Source organism: Ovis canadensis, chromosome 6 (assembly GCF_042477335.2).
Source record: "Ovis canadensis isolate MfBH-ARS-UI-01 breed Bighorn chromosome 6, ARS-UI_OviCan_v2, whole genome shotgun sequence".
Taxonomy (NCBI): Eukaryota; Metazoa; Chordata; class Mammalia; order Artiodactyla; family Bovidae; genus Ovis; species Ovis canadensis.
In genome coordinates, this window is record NC_091250.1 from 130,698,402 (window position 1) to 130,726,069 (window position 27,668).

Sequence of the window (27,668 nt, forward strand, 5' to 3'; positions counted from 1 at the left end):
CCACCGTGGAGAGAAGAGTCCAGCTCCCCTCCCATGCTGCTTGAGTCAAGGCCTTTCTCCTCCTCCTCTGCAATCCTTCCCCCACAGTAACACACACACACGCATGGGCAAGCGCACACTCACTGTCCCCCATACGCCGGCATCTACGTCTACACAACAGCCCCTGTTCACAGGGCAGCCACAGGGGCCGTTTAAATTCACATTCTAACTCAAGTTAAATAAAACTGGTCTCCAGATCCACACTTCGAGTACTCAGACAGGTAGGCAACCAGAGGGCCGTGCACACGGCACACAGGGAAGGCTGGACAAAGCTGTCGGCCTCCACTGCTTATGCAACGGCGCCAGCCAGACAGGAGAGGCTAGGAGAAGGGACACGACTTGCAAAAGCAATGAAAAATATAATACACTGCGTAAACAGTGGCGAGCCGTGCGCTTTTCAACAGTATTTATGTCACTGTCACCGAAGCCAAGTCAGGGGCGACCCTTGCAGGGAGGAGGCTGTCGAGAGGGAGGAGGGGGCTTCCGGAGCTGACAGTGCTCTCCTCTTGACCCGGTGGTGACATTTCAGTGCTCCATTTTATGGAAAGTCGTTAAGCATAAATTCATATTTTATGCACTGCTTGACAAATGTATTTTATAATAAAAGCTTTTTTTTTTTTTTTTAATTTCAGTGTGGCTGGAACATAGGGCACAGGGAAGAAAGCATGAACCTGTGGAAGACCGCGAGCTACTCCGCGGCCCCAGGCTTGCTGGCAGATTTCAGTCGGGCAGCGGATCAAGTCCTATTTTATCCCAGAAAGACCTGCTCATAGCCGCTTGGGGGACTATGAACCCCCCAGTGCTTAACTCACTTTCTAGAATATCAAATGCACTAAACACTGAGCGAACAAATGGACAACAGAAGGAATGACTGAATCAGCCAGCGATGGGAAAATCTCATTTCATTCCTGCAAGAAATACTCTATGCGCACTTCCTATGTGTCAGGCAGCGCTTCTTTCTAAATAGTTTTATTGACTTATTTTGGGCCATGTTGGGTCTTTGATGCTGTGTGTGCTTTTCTCTAGGTGTGGTGAGCAGGCTTCTTGCTGCGGCGGCTTCTCCTGTTGGGGAGCACGGGCGCTGGCTGCATGGGCTTCAGGAGCTGTAGTTCCCAGGCTCAGCAGCTGTGGAGCACTGGCTTCGATGCTCCGTGGGATGTGGGATCCTCCTGGATCAGAGATTAAAGCCGCATCTCCTGCATTGGCAAGCGGACTCTCTGCCACTGTGCCACCAGGGAAGCCCCCAGGCAGCACTTTTCATATTTATATTTGCACGCTGTGGGATAAAGCTGTGAGAAGAGGAGGCTGGCTCCGCAGTCACATGCCCTGCCTCGCTGGGCCTCTCAGCACCCGGAGGTGGGTGCACAGCTGTGTCCTTATCTCAGAGGGAAGGAAGGATGATGTCAGGAGAGCAGGTGACTCATCCAAGACCACATCCTGACGAAGGAAGATGGTTTGGGCTGATTCTGATTCTGAACTGAAAGAGCAGACCATGCCCTGGCCGCCCTTCGCATCAAGGGGAGGATGGGGTGAGGTCCACAGGTTGAGGTCCACTCACTGAAAAGACAGTGAGCCCATGCCCCGCCTTCTGCTGAGAGAGCAGGACCGACAGTCATGCTAGAAGAATGTCAGCCACTTTGCAAACCAAGCGGCTGGGAGGACGAGTCTGAGCACACAGGACAGCACGCCAGTCTCTCGGGCGGCCTCCCAGCAGAGCCGGGCCGCCTCCTGGAGGCTGAAATGGGACCTCCAGGAGTCCACCGCCGGCGCCGGGACTGATGACCTGGTGAGGAGGTAATGAGGACCCTGTGCGAAGTGAAGACAGACACACAGCTGGGCAGGAGGGCAGAGAGTCACCAATGGTGCGTCCACACCTCTGCCACTGAGTCCAGCTCTCCTTCCACACGCGGGGGGACAGCCTCCCACTGACTCCTTCAGCAGCTCCACATCATGTGAGGTCCAGGCCCTGGAGTAAATCTCCTGCGCCACCTTGACGTGCTTCTGCTTTGCAGCTCAACCGTTCCAGACACTGACACAGAAGCCTTTGGCACGCTCTCCCAGGGGGGATTTTGAAGCACAGCTTCAACAGTCTCCAATGAGAACTAGGTCATTTTCAGGAAATGGCTTTGTCTCTCCAATACCCCCAAGAGAGTCTAAAAGTTTGATCACGTTCCCACTAACCCAAGTTGCCCCACTTGGGCTCTGGGTCATCCCACCCACCAAGGAACATGCAGCATCACACCAGAGCAGGCGCCTCTCTATTGGGCTCCATCATCCCCATCTGGCTCCATCATCTCTATCAGGCCCCATCATCTCTGGTCCACCACCTCCATCAGGTTCCATCACCTCCACCCATCATTCCCATCCAGCTCCATCATCCCCATCGGGCTCCATCATCTCCATTACCTCCATCAGGTGCCATCATCCCCATCGGGCTCCATCACCTCCATCATCCCCATCGAGCTCCATCATCTCCATCACCTCCATCAGGTGCCATCATCCCCATCAGGCTCCATTACCTCCACCCATCATCCCCATCCAGCTCCATCATTCCCATCGGGCTCCATCATCTCCATCAGGTGCCATCATCCCCATCGGGCTCCATCACCTCCACCCATCATCCCCATCCAGCTCCATCATCCCCATCCAGCTCCATCATTCCCATCGGGCTCCATCAGGCCTAACAGTTACAGTCACTCAAGGGGGAGAGCGTAACTTGGCTACGAGAGAACAGTATCACCCAAAGTGGACAGAGGACTCTGTATCCTCTGGGGGAGCTGGGGAGTTTCTTGCCGCAGTTGAATGGTGTTAAACTGAACCATGACTCGGCTCCTGTCTTTACTTGGAAATTCACCGTGGTAAAGAGGGGTCCATGGATACCAAACCGAGCCAAGACCAACACTGGTGCTTTTCACACTGTATCAACTCAGCATTCCCCTAAATTCCCTTCCCTGGATGCCTCTAGGTTAGGACTGGCCACACAGGAAGTTTATGGGTGACCTGGAAGGCAAACAAGAAGCGGCTGCCAGTACACGGGCAGGTCAAGAGACTGCTAGGCATGCAGCTCTGCAGAGCTGTGGTCCAGCCTCTCATGCAGGGCCCCCGTGTGGGGAGGTGAGAGGCAGAGGAGCTTCCCAGCAAGCTTCTTGCCCCCAGGCTTCGCCCAGCTCTCCTTGATGACAGCTGGCCCTATGACACTTGTCTTCCCAGGTTCCCACAACTGCACAGGGTCTCGTGCCTACCACACACCCCTCACTCTACAACACTTATATGGTCCTGCTTCTCTGACAAACAGACATGACACAGAGCTCAACAAAGTTGCCCGAAGTCTACAATAAATGAGGGGTGTGTGACCCTGGCCAGACCTGGACTCAGCCCCCTGCCAGGGGTCCACTGGAAGGGGTCCTCGCCTGCAGCCAAGACGCCTTCAGCCACAGACACTTGGGTTAAGAAGCCCAGAGTGTGAGCTCTCCTGACCTGCTGCCTCCCCAAGCAGCAGTCCTCCCATGACTGTTTCCTTGGAATTAGCTCAACCCAAGGGGCCTGCCCATCAGCAACTCAGGACACGACACACCAGTCAGGTGGGGCTTCTTGGACCGAAAATAACCACAGGCTCCCACAGGTAAAACAAAAAGACTATCAATTTCTAGTCTTGAAAGCATGTTGGAGGAAGGAAGAGTGGAGGCAGGAGACAGCTGGGACCAAATGTCCCCAGAGCTGGGAAATACCCTCATCAAGATGTTTTTGTTCTTTATTCTCGGCTCTCAGAAAGAAAGGGATCCAATGAACAAGCTATTTAACTTCTGTGTGTTTTCCTACTTAATTTACTATCTCCTGAGGCAGTTGACACTTAAGAAATGATTTAAATGCATTTTTGCCAAATGGTTCTAAAATGAAAGAGAAATTAAAATATTTAATCTCCAGATTTTGAGACCCGAGATTTCACAGCCCTCTCATGAGAACAATCCCGTCTCTCACTCAGACCTCATTCAGAACAATGAGGGCCTACTGATGCTGGGCTGAGCCTTTGTAGGAAGTTTCCAGAGAGAGCAGGCGTGAGTGAGCGGGAAAGGCCCTGGGCCCTGGAGTCCAGCCTGCTTGGCTTCTGCATGTCTCTGTTCATGTTCACAAAACATCCCAAGGGGATCTCCTGCTAACGAGCAAGTCAGATTCCACTTTGCTCTAATAGCTCCGCTTGCATGCTGCCAGGGGAGAGAAAGATGGCAAACCCCAAGTCTGCATGAAGTAGAGACTTCCGGTGACAGGCGGATGGCGAGGATGAAGGAGAACGTGTCTGAAAACAGAGGAAGTGGGATGACAGGCACGGGGAGTCTCTCTATGGTACAAGCTAATACTCTTTCACTCTCATTTTATCCATGTTTTATGGGAAAGGCAAGTTGGGTTCCCTAAGTCAGTACACTGGGAGTGGCCATGTCTGCCTCATTACGAGACAAAGCATTCTGCCCACCAGAGTACTTTCTGCTGTTGTTCAGTTGCTCGGTTGTGTCTGACTCTTTGCACCCCATGGACTGTAGCATACCAGGCTTCCCTGTCCTTCACCAACTCCCAGAGCTTACTCAAACTCATGTCCATCAAGTCGATGATGCCATCCAACCATCTCATCCTCTGTTGTCCCCTTTTCCTGTGTTCAATCTTTCCCAACATCAGGGTCTCTTCCAATGAGTCACTTCTTCACATCAGGTGGCCAAAGTATTGGAGCTTCAGCATCAGTTTTTCTGATGAATATCTAGGACTGATTTCCTGTAGGATGGACTGGCTGGATCTCCTTGCAGTCCAAGGGACTCTCAAAAGTCCTCTCCAACCACAGTTCAAAAGCATCAGTTCTTCGGCGCTCAGTCTCCTTTATGGTTTGACTCTCACATCCATACATGACCACTGGAAAAACCATAGCTTTGACTATACGGACTCCAGAGTATAAGGGGGAGAAATAAAGCCAAAGCTCTAGAAACAAATTTTAGACATCACTACAAAAAGGTGTTCAATGCTAGCACGTCGTCCTTTCTGTGAATGTGAAAGTTGGCTGCCAATAAAGGGGCACTTCTGAGTCCCCAACAGGAAGAGAACAGCCCTGTCATGATAGTCCTAACCTAGGCAAAAACATTCTGGTAAAACCTATATCAGTTCAGTTGAGTTCAGTTTAGTCGCTCAGTTGCGTTCAACTCTTTGCAACCCCATGAATTGCAGCACTCCAGGCCTCCCTGTCCATCACCAGCTCCCAGAGTTCACTCAGACTCACGTCCATCGAGTCCGTGATGCCATCCAGCCATCTCATCCTCGGTTGTCCCCTTCTCCTCCTCCCCCCAATCCCTCCCAGCATCAGAGTCTTTTCCAATGAGTCAACTCTTCGCATGAGGTGGCCAAAGTACTGGAGTTTCAGCTTTAGCATCAGTCCTTCCAAAGAAATCCCAGGGCTGATCTCCTTCAGAATGGACTGGTTGGATCTCCTTGCAGTCCAAGGGACTCTCAAGAGTCTTCTCCAACATCACAGTTCAAAAGCATCAATTCTTCGGCGCTCAGCCTTCTTCACAGTCCAACTCTCACATCCATACATGACCACTGGAAAAACCATAGCCTTGACTAGACGGACCTTAGTCAGCAAAGTAATGTTTCTGCTTTTCAATATACTATCTAGGTTGGTCATAACTTTTCTTCCAAGGAGTAAGCGTCTTTTAATTTCATGGCTGCAGTCACCATCTGCAGTGATTTTGGAGCCCCAAAAAATAAAGTCTGACACTGTTTCAACTGTTTCCCCATCTATTTCCCATGAAGTGATGGAACCAGATGCCATGATCTTCGTTTTCTGAATGTTGAGCTTTAGGCCAACTTTTTCACTCTCCACTTAATGAAGGAAAAGAAAAGACACAGGAAACAACCCGAATGTCGGTCAACAGGTGAGTGGACAAAGAAGCTGCGGCACATACATTCACTGGAACACTGCTCAGCCATAAAGAAGAATAAAACAGCACTGTGTGCAGCAACGTGCGTGGACACAGAGATTATCCTGCTAAGTGAACTAAGTCAGACAGAGAAAGATGAAGACCACGCGATATCACTTACGTGCGGAATGTAGAATATGGCACAAATGAACGTCTCGATGAAACAGCAACAGAAGCAGGGACTCAGAGAACAGGCTGGTGGTTGCCAAGGGGGTGGGGGTGGTAGAGGGTTGGATTGGGAGTTTGGGGTTAGCAGATGCAAACTGGTTATATACGGAAAAGATAAACAGCAACGTCCTACTGCACAGCGCAGGGAACTCTATTCAATATCCTGTGATAAGCCATAATGGGAGAGAATATGAAAAAGGATATAGCGGAGTCACTTTGCTGTATAGCAGTAGGTAACACAACATTGTAATTTGACCATACTTGAATAAGAAATAAATTTAAAAACAAAACAAATAGCTGCGATATGTCTGCTTCTTTTGCAGGTGTCTTGTAGACACACCCTCCTGGCGGCACCATGAATGCAGCCTCCAAGGGATGCGCCCTGGTCAAGCCGGCAGGGACCCCATGGGCACATGCCTCAAAAGGCTATCCCCTTCTGACCAGAGGGAACACATTTCACTAGCTGAGACATATTCCCATGGCAACGGGATTTCACTCATTTTGAGTCACAAAAAAGGACAACCATCTGAAACTACCCAAGGTATGTGGAGGACACCTTAGACTTCTCAAAGCCCTTCCTATATTCCCTCCCTTGGGTTCAGGATCTCCTGATTCTAAACTTCCATGCTGTTGAGTATGCTCCAACTCCCCTTTACCCCAGGAAATGGGGGGCTCCCTAACAGCCCAGCTGGACAGGAGGCCACTCACTTGAGGTGATGTACTCTGGAGCTTTCCCAGGACTCAGGGGCACGGCCTCCTCGTAGTAGCCTTCCGGGAGAGAGGACGTTGGGAGCGGTGGCGGCCCGTTGTCGGGTGGCTGAGCGAAGGGAAGAAAAAGAGCAGAGCACCAGCGTTAGCAGAGAATTCTGGAGTTTCACCTGACAGTGTCCACGGGCACAGTCCTCTCTCCTTTGTGATGTCTCCACCGAAAAATGACGCCAGCCTACAAAGAGCTTCTCCACCAAAAAATAACTCCAGCCTACAAAGAACTTCTGAACTTCGGCTCCTGGCGGGGTCTCCACTGCTCGCCTGTCCATGACCACTTTCTGCCTGGCCCTGCCACTCACCAGCTATCACCAGACACAAATTCACGCAGAGGCTGCAGTCACTGGCCCTCGCAGACCCTGCCCCAGAGCAGAGAAGGGTGTCTCTCCTCCCCTCCACCCAACGGCTCACCCTCCACCACCGACCCTCCCAGGTCCCCAGGCTGACTTCCCCCTCCTAGGACCACACCCCACACCGGAGACCCCTGAGGGGCACAGAGACGGTTCAGATCGCCCGTGCACACCTTAGAGCAGTGCTCGTTACGTGGCAACTGAAGAGATGAGCGTGTGTGCCCTCTATCTCACCAAACTCCTCCTCTGTTGTGTCAGGGTAACTTACAAAGAAAGAGAGGAGGAAATCACCCACGAGCCAGCTCTAAAAAACCTGCACATTATTCTCTGGACCAGGTCTCTGCTCACCACTCCACCCAGTCCCATCACAGTTCCTTGACAGACTCTGAGACAAGCCGGCTGGTTTCAAAGCCGTAACTTCACAACGTGGAAAGCTGGAAGGCTCAGGCCCATCCAAATTCTAGCAAGACCAGCTGAAGCACCGGTCTCTCAAACGTCCCCAGCGACACTAAAGTAGACCCAGGTCTTCCTCCTATGAACACATGTAGGATCTCCTGGCTCCATCCCTCCCTCCTGAAACTCAGGAAAACAGAGACAGAAGGGCTGGAAAGCCAACACGCAGCAACGCTTGCTGCCTGCTGGCACCACCCTGAGCAGCCGCCGCCCTGGTTATAAGCTGCATCAGCCATCTATGCAGGGACCCCACAAAGTCCACACTACTTCATCTTACATTTCACAGACACCGAGAGGGAGGCTCAGCGTCTAAAACCACCTGCTCAAAATCAGACGCTGCTTCGTGACAAGCTGGGGTCTTCAAGCCCAGGTCTGCCCAGCAGTGGCCTTTTTCCGATTCATATTCTCTCATATTCACTCTCTTCCCCTTTCCTAACTAGTTCACACCACCCATCTCCTATAAACAAACAGGAAAGATGTCGCTGGGAATGGAAAAGAACAGAGGCCCCCAAATGAAGAGCAACCAAGTTCAGTTTCCAAGGAGAACAATGACCTATAGAACATGAAACGCCACCTTTTTTTTTTTTTTCCTGTAACTCAAGCCTGAAGCCAAGAAGTCCTTTGCAATGACTAATCGCCACTGGGGGCTCAACCCACTCCTTCCTCTCGGAGATGAAGAAAGATAATTCACTCCAGGTCAACCGCGCAGTACCCCGCCCCATCCTCGAAGGCAGCGCCCCGGCCCTGGTTCCCCTGCACTCCCCTCCCCAGGCTGCTGCCCACCGGCCGTCACCCTGGGCTCTCATGCTGGACCACATCTAGGTCCCCTTGAGGGGCAGTGCTGACAGCAGAACCTGATACCCGATCCTCCCTGGGCGAGGTAGAACAGAAGTCCACATCGGGGTTAAAAATCTCCATTCGGTGCTTTTGGTAGATGGCTCTTTGAATCCCTGAGTGTTTTTCTTAATGAAATGAGAATGCTTCAACTTCCTCTTGGTGTATTGAAACAGTGGAATTATTCATGTTCTGGGAAAGCATTACCAATGGCTGAATCAAACAAACATTCGCCAATTAGCACAGCACACTCCTTTCCAGGGCTGCTAAGGTGCGTCAGGTAGGAGCCGGCGCTCAGCTAACGAGACTTCTCAGCGGACTCTCAGACCCTGCTGCTGTGCACTCCACACAAGCTCTCCGCACGTATGCCCCTAAATCCACAATTCTACTTCTAGAAACACATGCTAAGAAGGTCAACTGGTCTCATGAGCAAAAACATATAAGGATGTTCAATCAAAGTTTTTCCCTCCAAATTTAAAAGCAATCAAAATATTCCCTGAGATGAGACTGTTAGGTGTTCCAACACATCCACGCGCAGCCATTTAAAAGGAAGACGGTGCACGCCTGCAGTCATTTACTTGAAAAGTCTCTACTAGACGCTGTTGCATGAAAGAAAACAGGTGCCTGTTAGCCTATCGGAGCTGTGTTTATGCGGACCTCTACACAAAGACGGGTCACTCCCCAAAATGCTAACACAAGGTTACGGCTGTTTCATGCACATCTGTAGAGCTTGAATTCTCTTCTTGGGTATTTTTGTTTGTTTGTTTGCTTGCTTTTGTTTTTTAAGCAGTACCTGCAGCATGTGGCATCGTAGTTCTCTGACCAGGAACCGAACCCCTGACCCCTTCATTGGAAGTGCACAGTCTTATAACCACTGGCTGGCCAGGGAAGTCCATTGAATTTTCTATATAATATTGTTTTAAAAACAAAAAAAGAAAAACCCACAAACTTTCATTTTGAAATCATACGCCTCAAAAAATAATATTTCTAGAGAAGCACCCTGCCTCTCCCAAGAGGATCTCACTCCACCCCCAAATGCCACTCCTTCTTGAACTTCTGCCTCAGGGGTTACAGACACGGGCAGAGGTGACGGCTTGTTAAAGCACAGATGCAGGGAGAGACAGAGAAGAATACGAGGACCACGGTTTACCGCCACTGCCTTCAAAGGGAAAGCTTCCTTCAGATCCTTCCAGTAGGTCAGAAGTCACTGGACTTGCTGGAGGAGACTCCTGAGAGGCCCTTGGACAGCAAGGACATGAAGCCAGTCCATCCTGAAGGAAATCAGCCTTGAATATGCACGGGAAGGACTGAGCTGAAGCTGAAGCTACAATACTTTGGCCACCTGGTGTGAAGAGCCAACTCACTGGAAAAAGTCCTAATGCTGGGAAAGATTGAGAGCAGGAGGAGGGGGTGACAGAGGATGAGATGACTGGGTGGCATCATCGACTCAAGGGAGACGAGTTTGAGCAAGCTCCAGGAGATAGTGGAGGACAGGGAAGACTGGTGTGCTGCACGCAGTCCATGGGGTCGCAAAGAGTTGGACACGACTGAGCGACTGAACAACAACAAGACAGCACAAATACAATGATTATTTTGCTATTACTTCAGCAGAATAACAATATTAACTACTATTCACAGACTGCCTTCCGTGTGTCACACACTGTTCTGGAAGACTTTCTGTATCTTTTTTCTTGTTCAGACGACAACTCTGAGAGGTTAGTGTTCTGAATATAATTTTGCAAACGAGGAAACTGAGGCTCGGGGGATGATAGACGGCACCCAGTGCCCCTGGTGCGGCCGAGCTCCTTCGTGGAGGAGGAGGAGGAGCCAGCTGGGTGGGCACTGCAGCAGTGAGAATGCATCCCTGTGCCAGGACCGAGGCCCGGGCACCTGCCACTGTGGTGGCCGAGCCATGTGAGATTCAGGGAAAGCACCTTCCCGGCCTTCAAGGCCGCGGGGCGCAACCTAAGGCTCCTGGCCCCAACAGCACTGTGGGATCTGCCCTCCCTTCGGGAGGAAGGCATGCCTGCACCGCCTCTGTCTCCACTCCCGCTCCTCCACTCTCCTCTCTCCCCTACTGCACTTTCCCGCCCACCACCTTCCCCTCCGCCAGCCCCAATTTATCACTCAGGCCCTTGCACCAGATACGCCAGTGAGCCAGAAGACCTGACTTTAGCACAGAAAAACCCCAGCCGAGAAAGCGGAATCTCTTTCCAACTTTAATTCTACATACACAGGGGCACGTCCAGATTCTGCCTCTCCGGTTACGGTGATTAAAATCCTCAGTGAAGCTGTGTGATGGGCCGAGCACACACACGTTAGGAAGAACAAGCGCGCGAGTTCGTGCGGGCGAAGTGTGTCCGGCTCTTTGTGACCCCCGCATGGGCTGTAGCCCCCCAGGCTCCTCTGTCTGCGGGCTTTCCCAGGCAAGAATGCTGGAGGAGGTTGCCACTTCCTTCTCCAGGGGGGCTTCCCGACCCAGGAATTGAACGCGAGTCTCCCGCATCTCTTGTACTGGCAGGTGGAATCTAGCAGTGGCCGGAGCATAGGATCTGACAGAAGAGAAGAGGGCCCGGCTCTAGCTCTGCCGTGCACTGGCAAACCCTCTTCCGCACGAGGACAGCACCCCACAGCATCAGCTAAGCTTCCTGACTGTCAACAGGGGACAAGAGCTTAAGGTCTAAACTGCAAAACGTGGTTTCAACCCCCACGTCAGGAATTCCGAGTGTGGGGCTTCCCTGGCGGTCCAGCGGTTACACTCCATGCTGCCACTGCAGGGTTCAACCCCTGCTCAGGGAACCACGGTCCTGTGTACAGCAGCAGGGCCAAAACAATTTTAAATTTAAAAAAAAAAAAAAAAAGAATTTTGAGCAGGTACTCTTCTTGGTAAAGTAAAAGTTCGTTTTTTTTTTTTTTAATCCAAATGACAACCCATTCCCTTCTGATCACTATTTCATTTGGATTCCAACAGCACTTGAGAAAACACTGGGAAATCATTCATGCATATTTTCTCAAGTTTTATTTATACACAACTCAGAATGAGAGGCCGTGAAGCCACTTTCTCGTCTGTTCCTCCTCCGCCAGGAGGCAGGGAGGGGGAAGAGTCCTAGGGCCACGGCAACAGGGCACACGCTAGATCCATGATGAAGATGCCACGGGGAGGAGCCGCAGCGCCAGACTCCGAGGGTTCCAAGAGACAAGGAGAGGAGAAATGGGGTGGGTCACATCCACAAGAAGGATCACATCTGACTTCCCTGGGAATTCCAGGACTTTGTTTTAAATCTCAGGCTCAGTCTCCACTCGGCACCTGGTAAAATAACTAATTTTGTCATATAATCTCAAAGAATCTCATGATCCCATCTGTCAAACACAGAAAACGAAGCTGCTGTGAAAGTACTTCAGGAAGGACGAAATGCCATCCAGGCAGGTGCTAGGGGCTGGGACCAAAACCTCAGTTTCCCAGAGACAGGAAGTAGAATGCTGGCTCCAGGGGCTGGGGGAGGGGAGCCCTGTTCACTGGGGACAGGGTGTCAGTCTGGAAAGATGAAAGTTCTGGAGATAGATCGTGTTAAGGGCTGCACAATAATATGTATGTACTTTACGCAACTAAACTCAGTCACTCGGCTGTGTTCAACTCTTTGTGACCCCACGGACTGCAGCACGCCAGGCCTCCCTGTCCATCACCATCTCCCGGAGCTTGCTCAAACTCATGTCCATCAAGTCAGTGATGCCATCCAACCATCTGATCCTCTTTCACCCCCTTCTCCTCCTGCCCTCAATCTTTCCCAGTATCAGGGTCTTTTTCAATGAGTCAGTTCTTCACATCAGGTGGCCAAAGTATTGGAGTTTCAGCTTCAGCATCAGTCCTTCCAATGAATATTCAGGACTGATTTCCTTTAGGATGGACTGGTTGGCTCTCCTTGCAGTCCAAGGGACTCTCAAGAGTCTTCTCCAACACCACAGTTCAAAAGCATCAATTCTTTGGCACTTAGCTTTCTTTACAGCCCAACTCTCACATCCATACATCAGTTCAGTCTCTCAGTCGTGTCCAACTCTTTGCGACCCCATGAATCGCAGCACACCAGGCCTCCCTGTCCATCACCATCTCCCGGAGTTCACTCAGACTCACGTCCATTGAGTCCGTGATGCCATCCAGCCATCTCATCCTCGGTCGTCCCCTTCTCCTCCTGCCCTCAGTCCCTCCCAGCATCAGAGTCTTTTCCAATGAGTCAACTCTTCCCATGAGGTGGCCAAAGTACTAGAGTTTCAGCTTTAGCATCATTCCTTCCAAAGAAATCCCAGGGCTGATCTCCTTCATAATGGACTGGTTGGATCTCCTTGCAGTCCAAGGGACTCTCAAGAGTCTTCTCCGACACCACAGTTCAAACGCATCAATTCTTTGGCGCTCAGCCTTCTTCACAGTCCAACTCTCACATCCATACATGACCACAGGAAAAACCATAGCTTTGACTAGATGGACCTTTGTCGACAGAGTAATGTCTCTGAATATGCTGTCTAGGTTGGTCATAGCTTTTCTTCCTAGGAGGACCTATCTTTTAATTTCATGGCTACAGTCACCATCTGCAGTGATTTTGGAGTCCAAGAAAATAAAGTCTCACACCACTAAATGGGACACTGACCAGTGATTGAAATGATAGTCTGTGTTACATATGCTTTACAATAATAAAAAAACAAATGACCTGTTGCGTGTTGGCATAATAAGTCATCATATTTACACAGGGTCTGGCCTAAAAACATCAAAACAGTAAATTGTTATCTTCTACCCAATCTAAATGGGGCTTTCCCAGTGGCTCAGTGGTAAAGAATCCATCTGTCAATGCAGGTTCAATCCCTGGGTCAAGAAGATCCCCTGGAGGAGGAAATGGCAACTCACTCCAATAGTCTTTTTTTTTTTTTAATTGGACGCTAACTACTTTACAATATTGTGGGTTTTGCCATACATTGACATGAATCAGCCATGAGTGCACATGTGCCCCCCCATCCCGACACCCCTTCCCACCTCCCTCTCCACCCCATCCCTCTGGGTTGTCTCAGAGCACCAGCCTTGGGTGCCCTGTGTCCTGCATCGTCACGCACCTGTTTTACGTATGGTAATGTACATGTTTCAATGATATTCCCCTACACTGTCCCACCCTCGCCTTCTCCCAGAGTCCAAAAGTCTGTTCTTTACATATGTGTCTCTTTTGCTATTTTGCAGATAGGGGTGTTATCACCGTATTTCTAAATTCCATATATATGCATTAATATATTGTATTGGGGAGAAGGCATTGGCACCCCACTCCAGTACTCTTGCCTGGAAAATACCATGGACGGAGGAGCCTGGTGGGCTGCAGTCCATGGGGGTCACTAAGAGTGGGACACGACTAAGCAACTTCACTTTCACTTTTCACTTTCATGCATTGGAGAAGGCAGTGGCAACCCACTCCAGTGTTCTTGCCTGGAGAATCGCAGGGATGGGGGAGCCTGGTGGGCTGCCTTCTATGGGGTCGCGCAGAGTCGGACACGACTGAAGTGACTTAGCAGCAGCAGCAGCAGCAGCATACTGTATTTGCGCTTCTCTTTCTGGCTTACTGCACTCTGTATGATAGGCTCCAGTCTCACCCACCTCACTAGAACTGACTCAAATGCATTCTTTTTTTTTTATAGCTGAGTAGTGAGAGTCCCTTGGACTGCAAGGAGATCCAACCAGTCCATTCTGAAGGAGATCAGCCCTGGGATTTCTTTGGAAGGAATGATGCTGAAGCTGAAACTCCAGTACTTTGGCCACCTCATGGGAAGAGTTGACTCACTGGAAAAGACTCTGATGCTGGGAGGGATTGAGGGCAGGAGGAGAAGGGGACGACCGAGGATGAGATGGCTGGATGGCATCACTGACTCGATGGACGTGAGTCTGAGTGAACTCCGGGAGATGGTGATGGACAGGGACGCCTGGCGTGCTGCAATTCATGGGGTCACAAAGAGTCGGACAGGACTGAGCGACTGAACTGAACTGAACTGAATATTCCATTGTGTATGTGTACCACAGCTTTCTTATCCATTCATCTGCCGCTGGACATCTAGGTAGCTTCCATGTCCTAGCTATTGTAAACAGCGCTGCAGTGGACACTGGGGCACATGTCTCTTTCAATTCACTCCAGTATTCTTGCTTGGGAAATCCCATGGACAGAGGAGTCTGGTGGGCCACAGTCCATGGGGTCACAACAAGTCAGACACAACAGAGCACACACACACACCCCCCCATCTAAGCGCCATGTAGTCACTCAGTCGCATCCGACTCTTTGCGACCCATGGGCTGTAGTCCAGCAGGCTCTCCTGTCCATGGACTTCTCCAGGCAGGAACACTGGGGTGACCACTCAAGTGAGCAAATAAAAACATTTCTGGAAAATGCCTTGATGAGGTATCATCTGAATCGTCTGCAGCCCCCAGAGGAACGTCCCTGCTCTCCTCGCTCAGCAGGGAGGTGTGAGGTCTCCCTGTCCGAGGACCCCCTGCTACTCTGGAGCAGAGGAGGGGAGGACAGGAAGCACAATCCCCAGTGGTCTGTATCAGCCCCGGCTGGCGGGCTGGGCAGCAGGGCCGGGCGGCCAATGTCAACACAGATGGGACCCATTTCCGGATGAACCGGCCGCCTTCACAAATGCTCCCTCTGCACCGGCTGCGTGATAACTAAAGACCAGGCCTTTGATAGCTGCACAGCTCTCAGTGTGAAACAAAACCAAGAATCTGTTGAAAAGCGTGGCCCTTCCCAGAAATGTTTTCACGATGCATATGCATGCTTTGGCTTGCTCCAGTCGCCCCCCCCCCCCCCGCCCCCGACCCCGGAGAGCAAGGGAGCTGGAGGGGCTCTAAAGCACTGCACCCCGCCCTGTGACCTCAAGGGTTGAGAGCAGTTCTGAATTCGAAGAGCACACACCCACACTCCCACCGCCTGACCTACAGGCCACACTGAAGGGGTCGCGGGCTCATCCAGGGACCCTGGGCTGCAGCCGCACTGACTCTAAGGGCAAAACAGAAACGTCCACTGTTCCCTTCCTCTACAGAAGGATCATCAGCGTGACAAGGCGGGCTTTTCGATGCGGCCCTGACCTTGAGCGGTTGTCCAGGCGTTTTCTGCTTTGCAACGTGAGGAACACAAAGGAGAGGAACACACGCCATCTTCAGAAGGTTAAAATCTAGTGCAATGTGGAGAATGCCAAAAGGAGGTACTGCTGATCAATGGGCATAAAGCTGCAATAACCCCAATGGATACACTTTAGAGGCCCACTGGATCCCGCCCTCCCCTCCCTTTCACTTCTGTCACCTGAGAGTCATTCACCAGCTGCGGGGCACAGAGGCCCATCTGGTCTCTGCCACATCCTGTTGGGGAGGGTGGTGCCCACTTAGGTGTCAGCCAGCCAAAGAGGAGCACTGATGGCCCAAGAGGGCCTCACAGAGCCCGACGAGGGCCTCAGTGAGGGGCCCGTCAGGCCTGAAATGGGGGGTGACAGGATGCTGAGTGTACTCGGAAAAGTGGCCAATGTGACCCTGCCTGCCTGCCCAGCCTCTCAAGTGTCCAGGAAAAAAGGACCTCAAGAGACACTTAGTAACAACTGCAAAAAGCGATGTTCAACACTAAAAGGGCTAAAAAGAGAAAAGGACTCATTTCTCAGAGATCGGAACATACAGAGCTGTGATAAAAGGCAGTATTCCTTTGATACCTGCCATTTCTAAAAGAGCTGAAAATGCAACTGTGGCTCAAATGAATGAAACACCAGGTTGGAGCATCCTAAGTCTTACATTAGAAACAAACCCCCCTCGGTCACTTAGAGTTGCTCTAAGGATGGTCCGATCTGCTCTGCAGGCAGGCCCACGGCTCCTTGAGGTTTAACCCCCACTGTGGTGTGTTCCAGCCTCACCGGCGGACAAGCCACCCAAACCCCATCACTCAGCCACACAGAGGGGCCTGCAGGCTTCAGTCCTTCGGGGTCTTTCTCGGGCTTGTGCTTTAATTTATGATACACTCTCGGCCAGGCATAGACTCCTACCCACCACATCTCTACTCTGCTGCTGCTGCTGCTGCCAAGTTGCTCTAGTCGTGTCCGACTCTGTGTGACCCCATGGACGGCAGCCCACCAGGCTCCCCCGTCCCTGGGATTCTCCAGGCAAGAACACTGGAGTGGGTTGCCGTTTCCTTCTCCAATGCATGAAAGTGAAAAGTGAAGTGAAGTCACTCAGTTGTGTCTGACTCTTAGCGATCCCATGGACTGCAGCTTACCAGGCTCCTCCGTCCATGGTATTTTCCAGGCAAGAGTACTGGAGTGGGTTGCCACTGCCTTCTCCGATCTACCACCAGCCAAATCTCCTGGAAGTCAACGTGCCAACAGCACATGACCAACTGGACAGAAGCCAACTCCCCAAAGACAGTTTACAGAATGATGGGCTTACTTGCTGAGTAACAAATGCCCTGAAGAAGCACCAGGAAAATACTTGTGTTGTGGAGCACGAGTACTAGGGCACACGGGCTTCAGCAGTCATGTCTCCCGGGCTCTGGAGCATGGGCTCAGCAGCCACGGCTCCTGGGCTCCGGAGCACGGGCCCCCGGAGCACAAGCTCAGTTGTCTTGGCTCCCGGGCTTAGTTGCTCTGCAGCAAGTGGGATCTTCCCAGACCAGGGACTGAACCCACGTCTCCTGCACTGGGCAGGTGGATTCTTCACCACTGAGCCACCAAGGAAGCCCAGAATGCTCACGTTAACAAGTTCCGTGGAATTTTAGGAAGCACTGCCCTACATAGTAACTGCCGGCTCTCGCACAGGACTTAATAGATGCAAGGCAGATATTCCAAGCACTTGAGGCACACAGCTCTTTTCAGTTTCACAACAATCTCACTAAGTACTCTTCAGTTCAGTTCAGTTCAGTCGCTCAGTCGTGTCTGACTCTTTGCAACCCCATGGACTGCCGCGCAGCAGCCTTCCCTGTCCAACACCAACTCCCGGAGCTTGCTCAAACTCATGTGCATCGAGTTGGTGATGCCATTAGCACACTCGTTTTAGAATGAGGCCTCTCAGACACAGAGACGTGAAAGCTACTGTCTGAACCCACACAGCGAGTGTCAGAGCTGGTGCCTGGAAGCAGGCAGCCACGCTCCTGTCTGCACGCTAGACCCTGCTGCCTCCTCAGCACCCAGTGCAGCAACAGGCTCGTGGTTCCTGACAAAACCTTCTCCCGTCTGTGAATGCTTGTGAGTGCTCACGTCGGTTTTGCTGCCTCACTTCCACAGATACTGACAGTATTGTTGAGAAAAGGCTGGATTTGAAATCAAAAGAATAGGTTATAAAAATTTGCTTTTGCCTTTCCTCCTAACCTTGGGCTGTCCCTTTGCCAATGGAGCCACAGTTCCTTTTCTGTAAAGTAGATATCACACTGTTCACGTGTTCAGAGGTGTTGCAGGCTTCTCTGAGGTCAGGTTGTGAGGATTCAATGAAATTATAAGTGGAAAAGGAGCCAGCGTGCCCTGTGACATGTGGTGGGGACCCAGCTAGTGCTGAGCTCCTTCCGTCCCCTCTCCAGGGATCGTCACGGAGCACCCACAGGACACCAGCCCTGTACTGGGACCCAGGCAGGGACAAAGCAAACAAGCTGTGGCCCTGTCTCCCTGCAGCTCTTCCCCGGCTGGACAGATGATACGATGATCATACAGAAAGCAAACATTAGCAAAAGAGTTGCTAAGTAACTGATACTGCTCTAATTTTGAATGAGAGCCTAATTTTCCTGAGTAAGCAAATTAGAAAATAGCAAAAGGCAGAAAAAGCTGAGTGGGCCATGAAAAATGGCAAACATGAATATCCCCAGATCACAAAAACAGCCAGAGAATTCCAAAACAAATTTTGAATGCAGAAAACCAAATAAAATACACATTCCTGAACTATGTACATATTTTTCTTCTGGTGGAAAAAAAAAGGATATGTAATCCCAGAAAGAAGCATAACAATGAATATTGAAGTTTCAGACTACAGGTATTCAAACTCAGAGCTAACGCAGACAGACGGGCATGTCACTAGGCTCCACTGCCATTATTTTGCTGATAAATCATCCGATTTTTTTTTTTTTAATCTGATTTAAGAACAGACTTCCATGGACCTGTAGCTCCAGCAATTTTCAGAGGCCCAGCAGCCTCCTATGGAAAGGCCACACCTACAGCCTCCCACTTAATCATTACTAGCTCCCCAAAACATACTCATAGGCACGCCCTGGGCAAACCAAGGCCTCTTTTCTCGCAGAATCAGAACCAAAAATAACCCAGGTGTCTGGTGATTCTTCAGTCCCACTGACTGTGGGACTTTTTTTTTTCATTTTTACTGAAGTACACTTGCTTTACAATGCTGTTAGTTCCCACTGTACAGCAAAGTTAACCAGCTATATGTGTACCCATGTCCGCTCTTTTTCTGGATTTCTTTCCCACTGTAGGCCACCAGAGAGCACTGGGTGGCGTTCCCCGTGCTGCGCAGCAGCTTCTCATCAGTTGCCTACTTCTAAAGAAGGACGTAGCTGTGTGCACATGTCAGCTCCAGCCTCCCAGTTCACCCCCCCCCTTCCCCCTTGCTGTCCATACGCCTGTTCTCCAAGACGGCATCTCTCTGCTTCATGTTTCACACCATCTATACCAATGTGGTACGTAGATACCACGGCATATTACTCAGCCATAAAAACAAATGAAATTGGGTCATTTGCAGAGACATGGATGAACTGAGTCTGTGACTAAGTCAGAACGAGGAAAACAGATACTATATATCAACACATACATGGGGACTCTGACAAAGTTGATGGTGGGTCTTGTACTCACCAGCCACGGCTGTGGAATCTCGGGCAAAGGCATCTGGGGAGGGGCTGGCAGGCTGCTGGGGGTCTCCAGCTTTGTGGCATGATCCTTCACTTCAAAACCTGCACCAAAAGCACAAATGAGGATGAAGAAGGCTTGCTCCTTGGAAGACAACCTATGACCAATCTAGACAGCATATTAAAAAGCACAGACGCTACTTTGCCAACAAAAGTCCGTCTAGTCAAAGCTGTGGTTTTTCCAGTAGTCATGTATGGATATGAAAGAAAGTGAAAGTCGCTCAGTCATGTCCAACTCTTTGTGACCCCATGGACTATACAGTCTATGGAATTCTCCAGCCCAGGATACTGGAGTGGGTAGGCATTCCCTTCTCCAGGGAATCTTCCCAACCCAGGTCTCCCACGTTGCAGGCAGATTCTTTACCAGCTGAGTCACAAACGAAGCCCATATGGATGTGAGAGTTGGACCATAAAGAAGGCTGAGCGCCAAAGAATTGATGCCTGTGAGCTGTGGCGTTGGAGAAGACTCTTGAGAGTCACTTGGACTGCTAGAGATCCAACCCGTCAATATAAAGGACATCAGTCTTGAATATTCACTGGAAGGACTAATGCTGACGCTGAAACTCCAGCACTTTGGCCACCTGATTAGAAGAACTGACTCATTGGAAAAGACCCTGATGCTGGGAAAGATTGAGGGCAGGAACAGAAGGGGACAACAGAGGATGAGATGGTTGGATGGCATCAGTTACTCAATGGACATGAGTTTAAGCGAGCTCTGGGAGTTGGTGATGGACAGGGAAGCCTGGCATGTTGCAGTCCATGGATTCACAAAGAGTTGGACACGACTGAGCAACTGAACTGAACTGAACTGGATGAGGAAGAGGAGCAGGCTGTGAACAGCTGCCACCTCCTTGACCCCACACTGAACACATCACAAATATTTACTTTCTCTAATCGTTTACAACAGTCCTGCAAGCTAAGTATTCTTCTGCCTCGTTCTACAGGTGAAAGATCTACAGCTGGACCAAAAAAAAAGGTTACAGCCCTTAAATAGAGCACGGACAGGAAGAAAGATGGAGCTGGCACCAACGCGGACATCCTTCCCTAGGCCAGAGTCTCTCAAGGAGGGCAGCCCCTCCTGAACTTCTGCCCAGGTTAGTGCTTACCCGCGTACCGAGGGGGCAGACGCTTCCCTGGGAATCAGTGAGTCTGCACTGAGCACCCTCCTGGGGTTGCATGCTGCTAACAGACTTGCTCGCTGCTGACAAGACTGATAGACTCGAATACCTTCAGGCCAGCATAGTCAAGTTGGGAAGACAAACATATGTATACTCGACTCTCAGGAGATGTGGGGAGCAGGGAGCAGGAAGGCACTAATTTGGGCCCAGTGTACTTTACATGCAAGGGCTCAACTTCCTAGACCTAGAAAAATAACTGCTCAGTGATCACCTATAAGGGGTTGAGCACGATGTCACAGGCTGGGAAAAGACAAAGTCCCTGACCTGGGGAAGCTACAACAAAGACCAGAATCTTGGCAGAGGACTGGAAACAGTAAAAAAAAAAGAAAAGAAAAGAAAAGAAAGAAAGAAAGATAAAAGATGAGTGGAAATTCTACCGCCAAAACAATCAGTGGATGAGTTTTAAGCAGAATAAAGAGCTGAAGAGAAAATCAGTGGATTGCAAAGTATGAGGAAGGTATTCTACATCCAGAATAAAGCATGGAGGGAAAGGGTGTTGGAACCCACTGGGCAGAGGAAGAGAGGAAGGGAAACCAGGGAGAGCAGACAGCGACTCCAGAGGCAGGAGGCCCAAACTGCGGCCGGTTCAGACCAGTGGTCCCAGGTGACCGACCCAGGTGTACACAGAAGAGATGAGGCTGCGAGAAATGTTGCCTCTGCTAGCAAAAGCAAGAGCAGGAGATAACAGTCAACAGTTACTCATACCTGCCACGTGTCAGGCTCTCTTTGGAAATGTTTTATATCATCTTGTCAAGCCGCATAACATCCTTCTGAGGTAGATGCTACTACCCCTTTCTTCCACAGGGCTGGAGACTGGGCATTGACAGATTAAGTAACTTGCTCAAGGCCACAGACTGGTGATGGGCAGAGACAGAAAGCCAAGCCCACATGAACGCACAGCAGGCTCTCCCAGCTCAATCCCACTGATTCTGTTTCTCTGAGGACCTCTGATTAACAAACCTGCTTTCCTGCCACTCTGGGATTCTGGTAAGTGTGAAAGTGAGTGGAAGTCACTCAGTCGTGTCTGACTCTTTGTGACCCCATGGACTATATAGTCCATGGAATTCTCCAGGCCAGAATACTAGAGCAGGTAGCCTTTCCCTTCTCCAGGGGATCTTCCCAACCCAGGGATTGAACCCAGGTCTCTCGAGTTGCAGGCAGATTCTTTACCAGCTGAGCCACCAGGGAAGCCCAAGAAGACTGGAGTGGGTAGCCTATTCCTTCTCCAGTGGATCTTCCCGACCCAGGAATACCACATGTCATAACGGGCCTTGTAGGCAGCCTGAAGCGCTGGGGGTTCATCCATGGTCAATCACAGGTAGTGAAAGGGCCCAGGCAGGGAAGCAGCAACATCGCTTAAAAGCGAGCTTTCATCCCTATTTTTGTCTCTGTCTCAGAGACAGTGGCTTAGTGGCAAAGAATCCACCTGCAAACACAGGATCCCTGCATCAGGACGATCCCCTGCAGGAGGGAGTGGCAATCCACTCCAGTGTTCTTGCCTGGAAAAACCCATGGACAGAGGAGCCTGGCAGGTTATATAGTCCATGGGGTCACAAAGAGTCGGGCACAACTGAGCGCATAGAGCTCTCAATTTAGATGGCTGAAGTGCCTGGCATGGGAATTATATCGCAGTGAAGCTGTTTACAGTAAACCTCTACATCTCATCCAGGTGTCTCCTGCCTTCAAGATTCTAACCCCGCATCCCCCAGGAACTGCCCCCGGCCCCTTCCCCTCTCACTCTCTCTCACTAAGTGGGTCTGGGGGCATCCACCTCTTGGGTGCTCTCCTAACACTGACGCTCTCTCCCCACTACTCTGTCTTACCCACCACGCACCAAAGCGGGGGACACAGCAGGCCTGAGCCTGCTGCCTTTACCAGGGCCTGCAGCCAAGGCTGTGCCCTTGGCTGGCACTGGGGAATGTGAATTTCAGAAGCGTTTCCAACACTGCTTAACTGGTAAGGTTGGTCTAACGTTGGTGCCTAGACTGTGTGAGCAAACAACACGATCGACGCCAATCACCTGTTGCGATGGCTAATTTTGTGTGCCAACCTAACTGGGCTCAGAGATGCTCAGAGAGCTGGCAGAACGTTATCTCTGGATGCTTCTGTGAGAATGTTTCTGGGAGAGATGAGCACTTGAGTTGGAGAACTGAGCAAAGAGGATGGTCCTCCCCATGTGAGTGGACATCCTCCAGCGCGCTGAGAATCTGAACACAACAGAAAGACCGAGGAAGGGTGGACACACCCTCTGGGCTGGAGCCAAGTCGTCCGTCTTCTTCTGCCTTCAGACACTGGTGCTCCTGATTCTCGGATCAGGACGCACACCAACAGCAACCCTCCCCAACCCCACGGCCCCTTCTTGGACCTTCAGACTCAGACTGAATTACAGTCTGGTAATTACACCACTGGCTTTCCTGGGCCTCAAGCCTGCAGAGGGCAGGTCGTGTCACTGCTCAGCCTCTGAGGCCACACGAGCCAATCCCTATCACAGATCTCCTTTCCGTCTCACTCTGTAGCTCCGTGGGTTCTGTTCCTCCAAGGAACCCTGACCAGCAAGCCTCCTCTCCTGCGAGTCTGGGATCTGGGTATGTGCCAGGCAGAGGGTGCCTATGTGGCCAGCCCCCAGGAAAGTCCTTGGGCGCTGAGTCTCCAGTGAGCTTCCTGGAATAGAAGCACGACACACGGCAGCTGCATTTTGTCGCTGAGGAGACAGTGTGACCTGTGTGAGCCTCGCAAGAGGAGGAACACGAGGAAGCCTGTGCACGGAACCCTCCAGACTCGGCCGGAGTCTTTTTCCTTTATAGCCTGTCTGGGTGTCCTTACAACCTCTGTGATGAATCCCAGCCGTGAGAAAACACAACTCCATGCTGAGTCCTAGCAAACCTGCCAATGTGGGGTGATTTTAGGGACCCCCCCCCCAATGAATCCACTATTCCATTAACCCCTTAAAGGCTTTATCTTTCCAAACCCAGAGACTCACACAGTCCCTGGCACATAGTAAGGCCTTTGATGGCAACCTGAGGAGTAAATAAATTCATTCATGAATGTGTTCTAGAAAGATGAGAATTAAAGATAGCTTAGAGGCAAAAAGGTGTTACTAGTGGTAAAGAACCCGCCTGTCAATGCAGGAGACATGAGAGATGAGGGTTGGATCCCTGGGCTGGGAAGACCCCCTGGAGAAGTAAACGACAACCCACTCCAGTATCCTTGCCTAGGAAATCCCACGGAGAGAGGAGCCTGGTGGGTAATGGTCCACGGGGTTGCAAGAGTCGGTCACGACTGAAGCGACTTAGCACCTGAGGCCAAAGGAGACGGGAAGCAGAGAGACTGGAACTCTGAGAGGACGCACCTGTGGACGACTGTATCCTCAGCAGGATGTCTGTGATGACTGCCTTTTTCTCCCTGACAGTTGAGGTGAGATACTCGTGGTCCAGGAGTTCAAGAAAGAGACGAAGTTCAACTATTAATTCTTCCATTGCTGAAAATAAAGGAGAGGAGAGAAGAGTACCGTGAGCCCCGTCGATTTGCAAATGTCAAAATACGAGTGCAGAGTTTTACTCAAAGCACTTTGTGTTTAGCCTGATGGATGACTCTGGTTTTCCAGCATGAAAAACAAACGAGCTGAACGCAGGTCGTCTCAGAGACTCACGCATCGTCTTCTAGACCGATGTGCTCCCTGCTCTGAGGTGACGGTATTCGGCCGGGAGGAGCTCCGATGCCACACTGCCAAGAGATGGAGTCGCGGCTCGAGAGCCTGACGCCATCATTTGGTGTTGACTGCATGATATTAAATTTCAGTGTCCAGAAGGATAGACGGGAGTTTAAAATGCCAAATAGTTTTCAGATAACCACTAGGACGTGGTTTCAGAAACTCAGCATTCAACCCTGTGCTTCTGAAGGGCTGGCTCCCTCCCCAGGAAGGCTGAGCGCGTTTACAGTTGCAACAAGGGTGCCAGGGAGGACCGCGATGTCAGCTCAAGTCCTGACCTCCGTCATGCCTTTCATTTCTAGGGTTAAAGCAGATTCTCCCTCTGACTCCCACAGGACTGGACCACAGTGCTGACATCAGCGAGCTTCACCCCGCAATATGAACCTCCAAGAGACACCAGTGTTCTTTCAGGGCATCCGCGAGCTCAAACTATTTTCACGACACTGTGTCATCATTCACCATTTCCTGCACTAACGGTGCAAATGAAAGGGAGGGTAAGCTGTGGGCATCTTAGTGCAAATCAAAGCAGTGACCCCAACTGGCCTCTTGGCCACTATATTCTTCACTTACACACTAGCAGTGAAAATAAACAAAATTTATAGAATGCTACTTTCACTTAAGAGCACCTTCGATGAAGCAGTAAAAATCACTGTTTTTATTAGATCTCAGCCCTGGAGGAAACCTTTTTAACATGCTGTGTGGTGAAGCAGGAAGAACGCACGACAAGTGTCTGAGCCGTGAGTTACACAGAGCCACTGTTGTTACCCAGCACCGAAAAAGAAAGAGACGAACCGCAATTATCCAGACCTGAGAACGTGACCGACTTTTCCTCAAAAATGAACAAACCTCATCACGTCCAGGTAAACAATGACGGCACTTGTTGCCAAGGATACAATTTGCGCTTCCAGGTAAAAATAGAAATTTCAAACACAGGTGTCCACCACCAGGAGCACGATGGCTTCTCAACAGAGACTTTTCCAGTGAGATTAGGGATGACATCGAGGAACGCGATCCCCTGGTGTATAATGCAGCGTGTCCACATTCGGAAGATCTACACAACTCAGGAAACCATCATGTCATAAAATCACATGTGGGTAAAGACCCAAGTAAGGTGCAGAATAAGCTGAAATATCCTCACGTCACAGAGAAAACATCACCGACTCAATGGACATTAGTCTGAGCAAACTCTGGGAGATGGTGAAGGCCTGGCGGGCTGCAGCCCATGGGGTCGCAAGGAGCCGGACACGACTCAGCAATGAACAGCAATAACTGAGAGTGAGTGCCCTCTGATACGGCGTCAGAGTCCGCATGGCCACTGCCGTTAAGAAACTACCACTTGCTGAGTTTCAGTGTAGTGTCAAAGAATATCTACAATTTTCTGGAAAGGTGCTAAAATATTCTGCAGTTTTCCGAGTATATATCTGCGTGAGGCCAGACTGTCTTTCTGTACTTCCTCCAAAACAATGGTTCATAACGACCAAAATGCAGAGGCAGACACAAGAACCCAGCTTTCCTCCATTAAGCCAGATCCTGAAGATGCCTGCATAAACACAAACAGTGCCCCGCTTTCACCCACTGTATCACTTTGGTAAATGCAGCTACTTTGCATAAATATATTAATAAATATCTCAAAAATCTTCCAGACTTAAATTCTAGTATGATAAATATCCACAGATATAACCACACAGATTAAAAAAAAGCTCTTTGGGATTCTCGACAAATATTTTGAAACCAAAAAGTCCTAAGCAAAAAAGTTCAAGAACCACTGGTCAATGGGACCCTTCCCAAATCTACTGAAGTCTACAACACCCTCCAGAAAAAAAGATCCTAACTGAGGCCACTCTTTTTACAGCTACCAAAGTTCCCATAATTTTAGGTAAGTGGGCAGAGAAATGGCAAACGAGTTCAGAGTAGGCAAGGTGTGTACTCGGTGGTTCCCTTTTCCTGGTTTCCCCTCCATGAAATGAAGAGGCAGGAAGAAACCAGTCCTTAAGCTCTTTTTCATCAGGAAGACAATTTCCTGGTGATTCTAAGTAGAAAACAATCTCATCTACACTTCAGAAACGAACGGCTGCTAGCACTAATCCTAATAGCCAAATACGTGGAAACAACCCCAGTGTCCATCAGTGGGTGAGTGGAAAAATAAAATGCGGTCCATTCTTACAGTGCTAAGTGATTCAGCCTGAAAAAGGAAGGAGAGTCTGACACATGCTACATCGTGGGGAGCTCTGAGCACATTATGCCAAGTGAGATACGCCCGTCACGAAAGGGCAAGCACTGCGTGATCCCACTCATATGAGGTCCCCAGAGCTGTCAAACTCATGTTGTTGTTTAGTTGCTAAGTCGTGTCCGACTTTTTTGTGACCCCATGGACTGTAGCCCGCCAGGCTCCTCTGTCCATGGGATTTCCCAGGAAAGAATACTGAAGTGTGTTGCCACGCCCTCCTCCAGGGGATCTTCCCTACCCAGGGATCGAACCTGCGTCTCCTGTGTCTCCTACATTGTAGGCGGATTCTTTACCACTGAGCCATCAGGGAAGCCCAGAACTCAAAGAGAAAGTAAAATAGTGGCTACCAGGCGCTGGGGGAAGGGAAGGGAGGGTCAGTGTTGATGGAGACAGAGTTGCAGCTGGGCAAGACGAAAATTCTGGTGACGGATGGTGCTCACGGTCACACAATTGTGAATGCATGTAATGACACTGAATTATACACTCAAAAAGGTTTAAAATGGGAAAATGTATGTTACGTGTGTTGTTCAATCACTAAGTCATGTCCAGCTCTTTGTGACCCCATGGACTGCAGCACGCCAGGCTTCCCTGTCCATCACTATCTCCTGGAGCTTACTCAAACCCATGTCCAGTGAGTCAGTGACGCCATCCAACCATCTCATCCTCTGTCGTCCCCTTCTCCTCCTGCCCTCAGTCTTTCCCAGCATCAGGCTCTTTTCCGTTGAGTCAGCTCTTCACATTAGGTAGGCAAAGTATCTGTTTATTTTACCACAATACAAACAAAATCAACCTTGCCCAGAAATTGAAGGGCTGCCAATAGCTATAAGCAAAAAATGTTAAAAATGTTTATGGATCTAGGTTACGCTTGCAGTACCCACTCTTCGTCACCATCTGTAAACTCCTCTATCAAAAATGCCTCTCTCGCATTTGCTAAATCATATTTATCCGACAATTCTTCCCTGGGGTTTCGTCTAGCAGCATCAAAATATCTGGAGGACTAAAGACAGCGCCTGCCCTAACCCATCTCCTTGGGTTGCTTTCACAGAGCTCCCCTCGGGGATCCATTGCAGGGCTGAGGATTTCCTGGAATCAC

At 50.3% G+C, this 27,668-nt stretch overlaps 1 protein-coding gene across 2 annotated transcripts in view; it reads right to left on the reverse strand.

Annotated features, from left to right (window-relative positions):
* The window catches only part of AFAP1 (actin filament associated protein 1), a 150,052-nt gene that overhangs the window by 71,794 nt on the left and 50,590 nt on the right, over positions 1-27,668 (reverse strand). For both annotated transcript variants that reach the window (XM_069594799.1, XM_069594800.1), the window contains exons 2-4: positions 23,989-24,117; positions 19,409-19,506; positions 6,873-6,981 (exon numbers count right to left, since the gene is read on the reverse strand). In XM_069594799.1, the coding sequence (XP_069450900.1) occupies positions 6,873-6,981; positions 19,409-19,506; positions 23,989-24,115 (334 nt within the window). In that variant the 5' untranslated portion in view covers positions 24,116-24,117. The remainder of the gene's footprint in view (positions 1-6,872; positions 6,982-19,408; positions 19,507-23,988; positions 24,118-27,668) is intronic.